The sequence below is a fragment of the Microcaecilia unicolor genome, unplaced genomic scaffold (assembly GCF_901765095.1).
Source record: "Microcaecilia unicolor unplaced genomic scaffold, aMicUni1.1, whole genome shotgun sequence".
NCBI lineage: Eukaryota > Metazoa > Chordata > Amphibia > Gymnophiona > Siphonopidae > Microcaecilia > Microcaecilia unicolor.
In genome coordinates, this window is record NW_021963726.1 from 1,368 (window position 1) to 18,518 (window position 17,151).

General features: G+C 41.3%; 1 protein-coding gene across 1 annotated transcript; it reads left to right on the forward strand.

The window, feature by feature from the left end:
• Positions 1–989: 989 nt before the first annotated feature.
• Positions 990–15,792, forward strand: LOC115459591 (beta-adrenergic receptor kinase 2-like; the record flags this gene model as incomplete). The annotated part of the gene is given in 4 exon segments (XM_030189399.1): positions 990–1,152; positions 3,350–3,486; positions 11,156–11,269; positions 15,562–15,792. Coding segments are annotated over 4 exon segments (576 nt in total), but the record flags the coding sequence as incomplete, so codon positions are not given.
• Between the last annotated feature and the right edge of the window lie 1,359 nt (positions 15,793–17,151).

Here is a 17,151-nt window from a genome sequence, read left to right on the forward strand (position 1 = left end):
TGTGACCTATTTTCAGCCAAACATTGGAGACTTCGGGGCAATTCTGTAAAGTGGTGCCTAGAGGTAGGTGGCACACATTAAAGGTGCCATCAAATTGATGGACACCTGTGTGCTATTCTGTAAGGCAGCGCCTAAATGCCATAACGTCTGACTACAAGGGGGGTGTATGTGTGAGCAGAGCATTGATGGGCTATGGTGTGTCTCCCGGTTACATGAATAGTTTATAGAATAGTATAAATGTGAACTTGCCCCTGTCATTGACATTATTTAAGAGGATGCGCCTATACATGGGTGTGGCAATCAAGATAAAATTGGTGCTAAGTGCACAGCATTAGGGCGTCCAGACTGAGGCACCAATTTACACAATTGCCCTTTACGTTTTCAGCTGAAAATTCATCTTAATTTAAAAGCTTTAAAGTTATGGGCCAGATTTTATATAAGGCGCCTAAAATATCCGCAGGGTAAACATTTATGCCGAAGCATATTCTATAAGCATTGCCTAGTTTTAGGAGTGGTATGTAGAATACGCTTAGTTGATATCCCAGAGCCTAAAACTGTGTCTCCATTTACACCAATGAAAATGTGGCATAAATCTCTGCATGTAGATTTACATACACATGGCCATATTCAATAACTATGCATGTAAAGTTTGGAACGCCCACGAAACGTCCATTTCCCCACCCATAGCCACGCCCCATTTGAACTGCACTACATTGGGCTTACCACCATTTTGTAAAAGACTCCCTAACTTTTTTCTCCATCTTAAATCTGCCCCTGTAACCACCCACCTTTTATGTTCCTAAATTTATGTGTTTAGTGAAATTTTGAGTATAAATTTAGGCATCCAGCTCTAGTAGTCTTTCGGAAAGGCCATTTTAGGAGCCCAAATCTCAACATTAGGAGCATAAATCCTTTGAATATCCAGCTCTAATATATTAAAATGCATTATGATAATTACTCAAAAATGGTCTGCTCTGTTTTCCCACTAGCTTCTTGATAGTGACCAAGAACTCTACAAGAACTTCCCTTTGGTGATATCAGAGCGTTGGCAACAAGAAGTAGCTGAAACTGTATATGAAGCTGTTAATGCAGACACAGATAAAATTGAAGCCAGAAAGAGGGCTAAAAATAAACAGCTTGGCCATGAAGAAGGTAAAATATCAGCAGCTCCTTGAGAACTTAGAGCTACTACTACTTATCATTTCAATAGTGCTACAAGGCATACGCAGCGCTGTACACCATACACAAAAAGACAGTCCCTGCTCAAAGAGCTTACAATCTAGAGCTGATCAGTTACATATATTAGTTATTTGTTTCATTTGTCTGAGTTCTTTAGTGAATAGGTAATGTTCTATCATTAATTTTTGCAATGTTGAGATAAAATGTATATGTTACCTGCCATCTATAATGGCTGCTCTTAGTGGCAGTAAGATTTAGTGTACTGTTCCATAGGTATTTCAGGGTGTGTTTATTTTTAAGTTGGCATCCTCCCATAATTCTATTTTATAGTAATACTAGCCGTTGAGCCCGTAAAAACGGGCTGGTATTGGGGTTTTCCTTCCCCCTCCCTCCCCGCGAGGTTGCCACCGCTACCATCCCCCCCACCCCCCCCCCCCCACCCCCGGAGTTGCCGCCATCCCTCCACCTGGCCTGGGCCTTCTCTCCGCTACTAAACTTACACATTCATTCGCCGGAACGCAGCACACACATCAGCTGAGCTGCCGTCGGCTGACGTAACGTCAGCGAGGGCGGGACACAGGCAGGGAAGGAAGGCCGACGGCAGCTCAGCTGATGTGCGTGCTGCGTTCCGGCGAATGGATGTGTAAGTTTAGTAGCGGAGAGAGGGCCTGGGCTGGGTGGGGGGTAGGAACGGTAGCGGCGATCTCAGGCGGGCGGGGGGAGCAGCATCAACCTCGGCAGCGCAGTTTTCCTCTCTGTCCCGCCCTCGTCATCACGTATTGACGCGGGGAGGGACAGAGAGGGAAGTCTCTACTGCGCATTTGCGAGTGAGTCGGTCACTCGCCGTTTATATGTTTGATAAGCTACCTAAGACATATTGGGAGTTATTTTAGAAACATTTATGAGCTTATTTCAGCCAAGGTTTTACACAGGGGTAAAGGGAGTAATTTTCTTTAATCCTCATTGTTTACTTCTGTTACCAAAATGAAGAAAAATAAATATTGTGGCCTTCACTACTTAATTAGCATCACTTACACATCTAGGTTTGTTACAATGGTACAGCTACCTGTAGAAGTAGTACCACGTATACATGGTGGTTGCGAAATAGCCATCAAGCATATAAACGGCGAGTGACCGACTCACTTGCAAATGCGCAGTAGAGACTTCCCTCTCTGTCCCGCCCCCGCGTCAATACGTGATGACGAGGGCGGGACAGAGAGGAAAACTGCGCCACCGAGGTTGATACCGCTAACCGCTCCCCCCGCCCGCCCGCCTGAGATCGCCGCTACCGTTCCTCCCCCCCCCCCCCCCCCCCCACCGGGCCCTCTCTCTCTGCTACTAAACTTACACATCCATTTGCCGGAACGCAGCATGCACATCAGCTGAGCTGCCGTCGGCCTTCCTTCCCTGCCTGTGTCCCGCCCTCGCTGACGTTACGTCACAGGAGGGCGGGACACAGGCAGAGAAGGAAGGGCCGACGGCAGCTCAGCTGATGTGCATGCTGCGTTCCGGCGAATGAATGTGTAAGTTTAGTAGCGGAGAGAAGGTCCAGGCCGGGTGGAGGGATGGCGGCAACTCCGGGGGTGGGGGGGGGGGGGGACGGTAGCGGTGGCGACCTCGCGGGGAGGGAGGGGGAAGGAAAACCCCAATACCAGCCCGTTTTTACGGGCTCAACGGCTAGTGTTCATATAAAAGTGTAGCGTTCATGTTATGTATGTTTTCCACATGTGCATTTCCAAAGTGGCTGTGCCTGCTGTGTGTGCCAGTAAATACATGTGAATTTTTTGTTACCCTTATAGGCATTTTACAGAAGACTCCACATTCAGCAGCGCCTTTTTTAAATTATACCACATTGAGCACATTTTGACATGGATGTCTGAATTCCGATCTTAACCTTCCTTTATGAAATGGACCTTTATATACAATATGAGAGCAGAGAATTGTGATTTTCATGTTAGTCCACTTGGATATGTGAAAATAAAGGTCAACAAGCAAGGTTTTGTGAGGATAGCTCTTGAAAGCTTGTCAAAGAAACATTAAATTAGTCTAATAAAAAGATACCGCCTACAGCTTGTTTGTTGACCCTAATTTTATTTATATAGGCAAATCTATAAATTATACTTGTCTTTCTGTCTGGTTTTAAGTTTTGATGTATGATTTCTTGCTGCAGATTATGCACTGGGAAAGGATTGCATTATGCACGGGTACATGCTGAAACTAGGCAACCCATTCCTAACTCAGTGGCAGAGGCGGTACTTTTACCTCTTTCCAAACCGACTTGAATGGAGAGGTGAAGGAGAGTCTCGGGTATGTGTAAATCTTTAATATATATAGTATGTAGCACTATTAAGTTTAAAAATATTGCATATAAGGACCATAGTCAAAATTTGCAGTTACTGTGCATTAACCCCTGAATTGTTTAAAAGCACTAAAAATTGCATGTACAAATTTGGGCACATGCCCAATTTGTGTATACAATTTAATTGAGTAATGAGCTAATTAGCACCAATATTTATTTATTTATTTATTGGGATTTATTAACTGCCTTTATGAAGAGATTCACCCAAGGTGGTGTACAGCAGGTACAGTTTAACATAAAACTTAACAATTGTGTTAACAGCATAACAATAGTAAAATGACCAAACATAAACTTAAATACAAAGAATGAAGTAAACTTGAAAATAGCAAATTGAGACCTAATAATAGGACTACCATGAAACAGGATAAAAAAATATACACATTTAACAATGCTGAATTCAAATAACAGAGATATAATATGATGTCAGCATAATATTAATGAAATACCTAATTAGCATGCATTAGAACATTCAAATGTTTTTCTACAATAGGTGCCAAGTGCAGATATATAGATGAGGACAAGATGGGTGGTACGGAGTCAGTTGGGATAAATAGATGGATGACTAAACTCAAGGCAAGTTCTTTGTACAATTAAACAAGATATAAGGAACTGGGCTAAGTTACAGTATGTGTAACAAGTTAGTCCAGGTGCAGAATGGTGTAAAGTCAATCACACTGTGTATTAAAGGCTTGGGAGAAGAGCCAGGCTTTCACCTTCTTCTTTGAGTTTTTTTTTTGTTACATTTGTATGCTGCACTTTCACTCATGGCAGGCTCAATGTGGCTTACATGGGGCAATGGAGGGTTAAGTGACTTGCCCAGAGTCACAAGGAGTTGCCTGTGCCTGAAGTGGGAATCAAACTCAGTTCCTCAGGACCAAAGTCCACTACCCTAACCACTAGGCCACTCCTCCACTGTTGCTACTATTTGAGATTCTACATGGAATGTTGCTATTCCACTAGCAACATTCCATGTAGAATCTCAAGTATCTATTTTATTTTTGTTATATTTGTACCCCGTGCTTTCCCACTCATGGCAGGCTCAATGCAGCTTACATGGGGCAATGGAGGGTTAAATGACTTGCCCAGAGTCACAAGGAGTTGCCTGTGCCTGAAGTGGGAATTGAACTCAGTTCCTCAGGACCAAAGTCCACCACCCTAACTACTAGGCCACTCCTTCACTCCACTTAAACATAACCCCTCTAGGAGTAAGTTCCAGAGCTTCTTTTTACCTATTAGTGAAGAAAAAGTGCAAAGCCAATGATTATCTGGAGAACTGGAGTGAGAGGATGTGTAGCTAAATGCACATTTCTGGCAGGATGTGATGGCAGCAACTTGTGGCACTCACAATCAAAAGAAAAGAAGACCCCATCCCAAATGGAAAGCGAAAGGTCCAAAAGCTACAATTTGGTATACTTGCAGACACCTCAGCTACAAGAACAGGATCAAGTGCTGGAGGTCACCTAGTTAAAAAGAAAAACCAGAACCTTCTCCCTCTCTGTCTTACTCACTCATGCAGTCTCTGGCTCTAGAATCTTGCTTGGGCAGTGACTTCTGTGTGCATACTGAATAAAAGAGCCAATTACAGGGCAAAGGGCTGGGTGGGGTAAGCCTGGAGCTTAGACTGTTTACCACCTACTCCCTTTCTGTGTCATGTTCAATAGATCATGCATGTCATGTATGTTCACTTTGCTTCCCAAGACTCACAGCCTGGGCACTGCTGCAGGATGATTGGCTGACAGATTTCTCATGCTAGCAAGATTTTTGTGTCTAAGAAGTCTTATTCTTTGAATGATTTTTTTTTTTTGAGATTGTGAAATAGGAACCATCCAGGATTAAGGGAACTGACCAGTGTGAAAAAGTGTACAGTGTTGTTTCAGATCTCAAGAGAGACTAGGAGTCAATAGGTCCTGCTAAAGGATTTCCAAGAATGGAGAGAGAAAGAAGATTCAGGGGAGTCTGTAGCCACAAAAGAAAGGAAAACCTGAGTAGAAAACTTCAACAAAATGCTTATATAGAATCTCTCCATGTTTCAAGTTTGATATACCGCCTGTTCAGAGAGCTTTTTGGTTTACAAAAGACAATTAAAAGGAAAATTATACAGAATGTAGTAAAACATAATAGAAATAAAAATTATAAAAACAATGGTAAAATAAATAACAACGCCCTTAAGGCTATGCCCGAAATCTCAAAGGACCGTTTTAGCGCTGATTCCAGCCGCCGGTCCTGAATGTCCTGAATGGCGCCTTAAGTTGTGCATGCTAATGTGGCCGTATGGCAGAGGATATAGTTTTTTGTTTTTTTTTTGGGGGGGGGGGGGGAATTCAGGGGTGAGCATAGAGAAGATATCAAGCTGGTCCAGGGATGGTAAGGTATTCTAAAGAACAACAAAGAGAGTCCAATTCTCCCGCAAAAACACACAAGGAAACAACAAGTCAAGCGGAAGATATTCAGAAGGACCAGACTGAAGTCACAGATGTTAACAGTCAAAAATGTTCCTTAGAAACATGATGCCAGATATATCCCATCAGGCCCCATCGTTTTGTCTACTTTTAACTAGTTCCTCACGAACACAGTCCTCTGAGAATGGGTCTTGGTCCACCATACATCCATCCCCATTTGCATTTGTTTTCTGCAGTCCTACCCTCCGCCTTTCATTTGTGAACACAGAACAGAAATAGTTGTTAAGCAGTTTAGCTTTATCCTTATCAGCTTCCACATATTCCTCCCCCTCAGCTTTGAGCCTCACAATGCTATTACGGCACTTCTTCCTGTCACATATCTGAAAAATGTCTTATCACCCAATTTTACTGTATTAGCTATCTTTTCTTCCATTTGCCTCTTCGCTTTCCTGACGGCTTTTCCAGATTCTCTTATCTTATCCAGGTATTCTTGCCTGTCCTCTTCTTTCTGAGCTGTCTTATAATGTATGAAGGCTAACCTCCTTTCCCTTACCTTTTCAGCTACTACATTTGAGAACCAGAGCGGCCTTCTTTTCCTCTTTCCTTTATGTAATTTATTAACATAAAGGTTAGTTGCCTTTAAAATAGCTCCTTTCAGTCTTGTCCACTGCTGTTCTACTTCCTTCAGCAGTTCCCATCCTACTAACATTTCTTTGAGAAACTCCCCCATCTCAGCATAGTTAGTTCTTTTGAAATCCAGTACCTTCAGTCTTGAATTAGCCCTTTCCTCTGTCTTAATATTGAACCACACCATTCGGTTATCACTAGATGCCAAATGGTTTCCCACCCTTTTTCCCTACCCTGTCCTACCTGAATAGATTATAGCCAGGTATAGCTATATCCCAGTCAAGGTTCTCCATGAACCACGTCTCTGTGACCGCCATTAAATTCGCTTCTATCATTGTAGCCTCTAGATCTAGAAGTTTGTTTCCCATACTGCGGGCATTGGTATACAAGGCTCTCCAGATGTTACTCTTTTTTTCCTCTTCTACAGGGTCATTCAATGTCCCTTGATGTAGACCACAGATCTACACTACACTGGGAGCTGGAATTGCTCAAGCCCTGGGGCAGGCGCTAAAGCCAATGTGAACATTATTTTCAGTATAAACACGACTTTCCATTGTATTGTGCCGCTAGAGGTGAAATTCTTAAAACCAAAATATGAAAGTGCAAAACCCTTACGAGAGAAGCTACACTGGCTTCCACTCAAGGAACGCATTACTTTTAAAGTATGCACATTAATCCACAAAATCATTCATGGCGAAGCTCCAGCCTACATGTCTGAGTTAATAGACCTATCACCCAGAAACGCCAAAAGATCATCCCGAACCTTCCTCAACCTCCACTTCCCTAATTGCAAAGGCGTAAAATACAAGACGCTACACGCGTCAACCTTTTCTCACGTGGGCACGCAGTTCTGGAATGCACTGCCGCGCAACCTGAGAACGATCCATGAGCAAACCTCCTTCCGCAAACTATTGAAGACCCATCTTTTTGAAAAAATGTACGGAAAGAAGCAAAACACATAAAGCTCATACTCACTGTTCACTAATGCATCAATACATCCACTTCTGAACTCTCATCCCCCGTAGTCTCACCTCACTCATACCTTTACTCACAGAAATATGTATACCATACATAATGCCCTTTTAACCTCCCGCTGTCTCCTTCCAGTGTTTCAAGGTTTGGTTCCAGTGTTTATATTCCTTAACAACACTTTGATTGTCTTGTATAACTCTTCACAATGTAATCCATAACCAAGTTGTAACAAATTGTATTTCCATCATTCATATCGTATTGTAAGCCACACTGAGCCCGCAAAGAGGTGGGAAAATGTGGGATACAAATGCAATAAATAAAAATAAAATAAAATATAATTTTGGTGACATGCTGAAGCCATGCCCCACCACACCCCCTTTTCATTTCTATGTCCCGTGGAGTATATGCATACTTTCTAAAATCACTTCTAAAATGGCCTATTTATTTATTTATGACATTTATACCCATATTGTCCAGTACAATTTCGAGTTCAATGTGGCTAACAAGCTATAGTAAAGTTATAGTATTAATTTAAAAAACCCAAACAACCAGAAAATACATCTGCCAAGTATTTGTTTTAGTAAAGGTCAAATAGATTTAAACCTACATGCCTCAAAGTTCCCCATTTTCCCATCTATAAAATTGTTTTCCCCCTCTTTATATCTCTAATTACAAATAGTGCTCATAAAAATGTAAGTGTATATACTGGATCCATACTGGCACACACAGGGATTGAATAAGCCTGAAACTTCTGCTCAAAGAATCAGTACTTCTCAGCATGCAAGGATGTTGCAAGTAGCCTCATTTGCACATGGCCTCACTCAGTTGCCTTCATGGTCCTGGCAATTTTCCCTTCTTCACTTTGCAGCCTGCTTTGAGATCATTGTCACGCTGGGTATGGGGAAAGAAGAGTGGAATAGAGAGAGCATGCCAGGTCCGGTGTGCCTCATAATGTTCTGACTCAGTAAACTGAAGACTTCATTGGCATAGGATTGGTCAAGGGTGGGAGTAAAGGAGCAGATGCTGTATTTAAAGGGGCCACAGGTGTTGACCTGAGTTTCTTTTGCAGCCCCTACAGCCAAATGAGCAACCTGCTCTCTCGCTGGCTTTTTTTTTTTTTTACATGCTTAGTTAGTCACTTCCTGTTATACAAGTAATTTTATGTTGTTATTCTTTTAGACTGTGTTGTGTTCTCTGAGTGTTGTCACAGTTTGGGTGAATTAAGGTTAAAAGTTAAAGATGGAAAGGGAAGAAGAGGGGATTATCAACAGTAAATGTGAGAAAATGCTTAGATGCTGGTCCCTGAATCAGGCTGCAAAAGCTCGGTGAGACACTAGACCAGCCATTCTCAACCCAGTCCTCAGGACACACATAAGTACATAATTATTGCAATACTGGGAAAGACCAAAGGTCCATCGAGCCCAGCATCCTGTTTCCAACAGTGGCCAATCCAGGTCACAAATACCCGACAAGATCCCAAAAATGTACAAAACATTTTATACTGCTTATCCCATTTAATAACGGTCTATGGACTTCTCCTTTAGGAAGCCGTCCAAACCTTTTTTAAACTCCCCTAAGCTAACCACCTTTACCACATCCTCTGGCAATGAATTCCAGAGGTTAATTACATGTTGAGTGAAGACAAATTTTCTCCGATTCGTTTTAAATTTACTACATTGTAGCTTCATCGCATGCCCCCTAGTCCTAGTATTTTTGGAAAGCGTGAACAGACGCTTCACATCTACCCATTCAACTCCACTCATTATTTTATAGAACTCTGTCATATCTCCCCTCAGCCGCCTTTTCTCCAAGCTGAAGAGCCCTAGCCGCTTTAGCCTTTCCTCATAGGGAAGTTGTCCCATCCCCTTTATCATTTTCATCACCCTTCTCTGCATCTTTTCTAATTCCACTATATCTTTTTTTAGATGCAGTGACCAGAATTGAACACAATATTCGAGGTGTGTTCGCACCGTGGAGCGATACAAAGGCATTATAACATGCTCATTTTTGTTTTCCATTCCTTTCCTAATAATACCTGACATTCTATTTGCTTTCTTAGCCGCAGCAGCACACTGAGCAGAAGGTTTCAACGTATCATCAACGACGACACCTAGATCCCTTTCTTGGTCCGTGATGCCTAACGTGGAACCTTGCATGACGTAGCTATAATTTGGGTTCCTCTTTTCCACATGCATCACTTTGCACTTGCTCACATTAAACGTCATCTGCCATTTAGACGCCCAGTCTCCCAGTCTTGTAAGGTCCTTTTGTAATTTTTCACAATCCTCCAGCGATTTAACGACTTTGAATAACTTTGTGTCATCGGCAAATTTAATTACCTCACTAGTTACTCCCATCTCTAGGTCATTTATAAATATGTTAAAAAGCAGCGGTCCCAGCATAGAGCCATGTGGAACCCCACTAACTACCCTTCTCCATTGAGAATACTGACCATTTAACCCTACTCTCTGTTTTCTATCTTTTAATCAGTTTTTAATCCACAATAGAACACTACCTCCTATCCTATGACTCTCCAATTTCCTCTGGAGTCTTTCTTGAGGTACTTTGTCAAACGCCTTCTGAAAATCCAGATACACAATATCAACCGGCTCCCCTTTATCCACTGTTTGTTCACCCCTTCAAAGAAATGTAGTAGATTGGTGAGGCAAGATTTCCCTTCACTAAATCCATGTTTATTTATTTATTTGCTACATTTGTACCCCACATTTTCCCACCTATTTGCAGGCTCAATGTAGCTTACATTATATTGCAAAAGATATAGTTATGAACAGAGTAAGAGGTTTGTTCTAAATTAACATATTACTATGTAAGAATTAAGGAAGATATGTCTGTGGAATAATTTACATAACACATAATGAAAAAGAAAAAAAATATATGATAATATGGCTAATATAATCAGTTTAGAGGGATTAGTAGGTGGTTGGTTTAGATATAGAATAATCAAGTTCTAAGGAGGATTCTTATTCATTAATCCATGCTTTTGAATATGCTCTAATCCAATTGTTTTTTTCAGGATATCCACAATGACTATTCATGAGATAGATTTGCATGTACAGTCTCAATTGCATGCAAGTGTAACTTATGTATATTCATTGTGGATATCCTGAAAACCTAATGGAACTAGATGTGCCCCGAGGACTAGGTTGAGAATAGCTGTGTACCTGACAAACCCAGAAAGGAACAGTGACCCTGCTTGGCCAGACAGGGTCACCCTGAAAACTCTTGGCCCTTATTAGGGCTCTAACATTAAAGCTGCAGTCTTTATTTTACAGTTGAATCTTGATTCCTACTTTGGGTATCTATCTGGGTGGAGAGAAGCTTGATAACAGTTATCAAGGTTTCAATTAGTTGTTGTGTAAGAAACAAAATTTGTCTTCTATTTTGCTTGTTCCTTGACTGGCATTTCTTTATGCAATGTTTTCTGGTTTCTGATTTTCTCACATAACTTTGCTTCCTAAGAATTGTACTTTCCCCTACTTTTAAATAGTCTTGAAAATCTGTGACATTTTCTCTCAGCACCTAGACTTTCTTGGGTTTCTTTTCCAAAGTTACTCTATTCAGGCCTTCATACTAACCGTGTTTCATTTTCATAATATAGCAAAACCTGTTGACCATGGAGCAGATAATATCAGTGGAAGAAACACAGATTAAGGACAAAAAATGTATCTTATTGAAGATTAAAGGAGGAAAACAGTTTGTCCTTCAATGTGAGGTAAAATAATTGAAACAAAAAGCATGTTTTCAAAGTGCAGTTTTCAGGAAATGTATTTGTTGCCTCTTTGGTGCACTTCATTTGTGAGTTCTGTTCTTTTAACTTTCATTTCAAAACATCCTGGTAGCTGTTGTTGGTAGCAATAGGCTTGCCATAGGAAGTAGAATTATACATTTTAGAATGATTTGAAATTGTACTTTAGATTTAAAACGACTGTCATGTGTTTAAAAAAAAAACACAAAAATTTATCTAGCGTCTCTAAAGTCATACGGTCACAAGGAGGTAATATTCAGGAGTGGGCATCAGTGTTGTAATGTCTGCTGGCTGCAGTGTGGGGTCCTTTTACTAAGGTGCGCCAAAAAATGGCCTGCTCTGGTGTAGACGTGTGTATTGGGCACGCTCAGGTCAATTATTCAGCACACCTGCAAAAAAGTCCTTGTTGTTTTGGTTTGGTTTTTTTGGGCCGAAAATAGATGTGCGGCAAAATGAAAATTGGCACGTGTCCATTTTGGACCGGAGACCTTACTACCACCCATTGACTTAGCGGTAAGGTCTCACATGTTAACCAGGCAGTAATCGTCAGTGCACGTACATTGCTGATTACCGCACGGTTAGCGCTGCGTGCCGGAAAATAAAAAATATTTTCTGGCGCACATAGCGGATGCACGTCGAAAATGAAATTACCGCCCTGGCCATGCGGTAGCCTGGCGATAGTTCAGAATTGACATGCATAGGACACGCATACATGCCTACGCAGCTTGGTAAAAGGGCCCCTAAATTAATATGTATATTCAGTGCTACTATATGCATTGTCAGCAGTGCTGAATGCATAGGTAGAGAAGGCCTAAATTAAACATGTGATAACTTATCCAAATACAGCTGAATATACAAACTCAATGGATAATATTGCCACTCTGCTCTTCCTCCAGCCTTTCACTAGGAGGGAGGGTCTTTAACAAAGGCACAGTAGGTTTTTAGTGCGCTAAGCAATAGAGATGCCCATAGAAATATATGCACAATCATGTCCCAAACGTCAGTATGGAGCATAGGTTAAGAAAGATAGCAATCTAGTATCCGGGGAACATCAGATGTAACTGCTTCACACAACCATCAGAACAAACTTGTTCCATCGCAATAAGCGAAATGGTGTGGTGCAAATCCTCATAGATCCCCTTATTATTTTGTAGATATTTTATTCATTTTATTATATTTTGTGCAATCTCATGAAAAATCTAGTGCTTCTTAAAACACTTATCTTAAAAGGCAGCAGCTTAAAGATATCAAGGAACCCCCGCCGACATGGCCAAGTTTCGCATACCGCTTTTTCAAGGAAGAGGCTCACTTTACATCCTGCATATGCTCCTGCAAGTATGAGGGAATAATGAGAAGATTTTGTTGAGCTGAGTGTAGAGTACAGCAGGGGAATAGGTATAAGTAAATTACTAAGAAACGAAGGAATGCCCATGTAGAAAGCTTAGTGGGCTTTCATAAGATTCTTAAATGGGGTGCGATATGAGACAGGTAGTCAACGTTCACTAAGAGCAGAAGAGTGACCCAGTCAAATTTCTTCTTACCTAAGATAAGCTTTATGGCAGTATTTTGAATTAATTGCAGTTCACACAGCTGAGATTTGAAGTCTAAGAGTAGATTAAAGTAGTCCAGTCTGGAAAGAACAAGGAAGTGGACTAGGATCTAAGGAAAGGAGGAGATGGTGGCTGTTGTGGATGGGCAGAATAGATGGACCATTTGGCTGTTATCTGCCGTCATGTTGCTATGGTATCTAGAAAAGGACAAACAGAGCAAAGTTTTCATAAGATGATCAGTGTTTTAAGGAGGTTGGATACATGAGTATCCTAAGGGTGCTATCAATAGGGGCATCTAGACGTTTAATGGAATTGTGTGGGGCGATAGGGGTGCCACAGATGGTAGACAAACTGAGAAGAGTGGGAGAGCTATCGGGCTGATAATTTTATGCGGGTCCCATCCAATATTCAGCCTGGACCCACATAAGACGGCTGAATATTGGCTAGGACCCACATATGACTCAGTGGTAAGCACCTAACGAATTAAACCTGCATATTCATTGCCAGGGCCCAGACATGGCTGAGTTTTGAAAATCTGGGGCTAATTTTAAAAACACACTGACCGCTGTTGACTGAATAACTTACTCTATCAAAACTCCACCTTCAGCAACACAATAGACGACTAAAGTGCTGCCAATCTATATATATAAAAGGCAACCCCCAACGTTCTGAAGCCTCCACGGAAATTGAGGCGCCCGAGATATCCGGTGTGCCCTGGAGTGTCTGCACCGCCCTCGCGTCAAAATGTCATGACGCATCAAAACGTCATGACGTCGAGGGCGGAGCTATTGACACTCGAGGGCCGAAAGTCGGCCCACAGCGAACAAGGCAAGTAGCTTCGAGGGACAGAGGGAGGGCGAACAAGGCAAGTAGCTTTGAGGGACGGAGGGAGGGGGCCCCTTGCTAGCGCCCGTTTCATTCCACTCAGAAACGGGCATTTTTTCCTAGTCTCTCACTAATATTAAAGAGTTTCTTCTCTTACAGTGAAAAGAGTAAATAGGCTTTACAGACCTGGCCATTCCTACTCCCCCGAAACTGTGGCTTCCTTTGGCCTCGCAGTCTCCATGCTTTCTTCCTCAGGGCAAAATTCTCCTTCTTTGGTCTGCAGACTCCCTCATGGGAGAACACCTCCTTTTCTGCAAATGCCAGTCTTTTCCTTTTTAGTTTGGAGCCATTACTCATAATGAGCATCCGCTTTCACCTTTTGGCTCCACCTACCAACCTAGGCTAACTCTGTGGACTCATAGGAAATGTAGTTCCTCCTGGTGGCCATATTCATTCAGAGTTCCTTACTTCAGTTCCCAACTCTTAAGGGAGAACTGGTTATCGAGCTCTGACTCACTATTAAGGTAGTGTTTTGGAAGCTAAGCGCTGGCTGCTCATCATATCTCATATTAACTGCATGGTAGGTACCATAGAATGCAGTTAGCTTCACTTCTGGAGGTGTAAGTAACTATGCCATGTTATCTACCATATTAATGGCAAGGCTCGGTTCCATCTATTCCATGTGCCGCATAATAGTAATTTTCATTTTAGCTGTTTAGTGTGGCAGTTAGTGATCAGTAGCAGTTAGTCCTGTATATTAAGATAACATTGGTTAATTCCCACATTAGAAAACTAAAGTAGCTTAGTAAAGTCTATGATGAAGTACCTAGTACAAAATAAATTCAGTTATCTTGGAATTAAAGTTTTCAAGTGTTCTTGCCATCTTTTTTTTTTTTTTTTTAAAGAGAAAAGTGAATTCTGATTAAGAAGAGTAATGCTTTAAATGTGTATTTGATTACAGTAGCGTGGAGGAGTGGCTTAGTGGTTAGGGTGGTGGACTTTGGTCCTGAGGAACTGAGTTTGATTCCCGGCACAGGCAGCTCCTTGTGACTCTGGGCAAGTCACTTAACCCTCCATTGCCCCATGTAAGCCACATTGAGCCTGCCATGAGTGGGAAAGCGCAGGGTACAAATGTAACAAAAATAAAATAGATACTATTGGAGATTCTACATGGAATGTTGCTACTATTGGAGAGATTCTACATGGAATGTTGCTATTCCACTAGCAACATTCCATGTAGAAGCCTGCGCGGCCACATTGGTGATCTGCAAGGGCCGACTTCTACATGGAATGTTGCTAGTGGAATAGCAACATTCCATGTAGAATCTCAAATAGTAGCAACAGTGGAGGAGTGGCCTAGTGGTTAGGGTGGTGGACTTTGGTCCTGGGGAACTGAGTTTGATTCCCGGCACAGGCAGCTCCTTGTGACTCTGGGCAAGTCACTTAACCCTCCATTGCCCCATGTAAGCCACATTGAGCCTGCCATGAGTGGGAAAGCGCAGGGTACAAATGTAACAAAAAAAATAAATATAACACACTCAAACCTATTCCTTATGAGACGATGAATGCCTAGTGAGTTACAATTGGTGGTCGGGGGTAGCATGCTTACAAAACTAAAGTATTCCATACCGATCTCCTCCATTATGTATGAGCGTTAAAATGAATGTGCAGAACATAGACTACAAATTGTTGACTTTAACTCTGGGCACCATTTAAATGAATAGGATATTTGCTTGTTTGTCCAGTGTACAGTTAACATTGTTTTGTAATGGTAGGCTCCCTTTAAGAGTATTTTCAAATAATAAATAAAGAGAACCCCAGATTTTTACCTTGAATGGCACTGATTAATATTAATAAATTGTACTTTTATACTTCTATTCTCAGAGTGATCCTGAATTTGTACAATGGAAAAAAGAATTGACAGAAGCCTTCACCGAAGCACAACGACTATTACGTCGAGCTCCAAAGTTTCTGAACAAATCTCGCTCAGCTGTTGTTGAGATTTCAAAACCCCCGCTTAGCCACAGAAACAGCAATGGCCTTTAGAAGAAAAGTAAAAAAAAAAAAAAAAAGAGTTATTTAGAGAAAACTCATCTTACCTTGTGTAAGGCCCATGTCACGCATATGGTCCTGTAAAAACAAGGTGTACATAGAAGAAGCACTGGATGTTTGTTGTACATCAGAGTTTGAAGACGGAACTTCACACCTGGTATTTATAGATACTGTATGAACCAAGGCAATGACCACAGGAATTTTCATTATTAGGAATGGTGAAAATCGTCAAATGTACTTACTGGTCATCATCCCCACACAGCACTGCACCCTGGTGGTGTAGAAAATGGTCTGATATCCTTAAGTTAATGAGAAAAAAAAATAATTGCTTTCTGTTAGATCTGTAAGTATTGTGGTATACGCCTAACCTGAGAATGGATATTCTGGGACATACTATCCCTTCAAGTACATCAATTACCCGCAAAAGAACTGCAATATGTGAGAACATTCCATCCGACACTAGTTTTTCCCTGAGTGGTGCCCCACAAAGTCCTTATCCTGTCTTGTACTGTTGACTTTACATAACTGGCATTTAATGGTGTGGTTTCTATATGCACTAACTGTCCTGTGGTTTAGAGTTATAGATATTTAATGGGAAGTCTATATAGTTACTGTACTCCATAACAGTAGCTGCAATAAGACCAGTTTGCTTCTCCTTGGCCCAAGTATCACTGAGTAGATTATTAACTGGTAAACAGAAGTGCATGGTAACATAGGAGCCAACTTTTCAGAATTATTGGGGGTGCTAAGCCCAAAGGAAATAACCCCTCCCTGGACACATACAATGAATTCTCTCAATATTGGGGGTGCTGAAGCACCCACAAAGCCGGCTCCTATGCATGGTAATTGTCTAATGATCTGCTATTCAAATGTATGATCTTTTGAACAGAAGATCTCATTCTCTTCAGAGGTTTACAGTAAATATGAATATCATTCTCCCGTTCTGGTCAATCGCACTTTTCAGTTTTTAGTTCATATTTTAGCTCATTAAATCAAGTGCATGTTAATGCACACATCCTGCTGGAATCCATCTTTGCTTCTCAGAGCTTCAACTCAGTTGATGTCTCTTCACTGTTAAGAAACAATAAACAACCATTATGTACTCGTTTCATCACTGACATGTCTTCACCAAACTTAAGCTGGTTCATATCCACATCAGATGACTGGAATCATCAGAATGAAGGACCTTATGCTTTTCTACTTGTAAATGGATTAGAAAAAGAAAAATAATCTTGAAAGTCTGTGAATCTTAAAGACTAAATTTGGGAAAAAGGAGACAATTATATCTGAACTCAGTATATCTTCCCATGACACTGTTGATAGTCTTTATTAGCTTGTAATGTCAAACCACTGGACAACTTGACGTCATTTAATTCAAGACCTCCATTCCTCCGTCCTGACTGTTTTCTTTGTTCAACTACC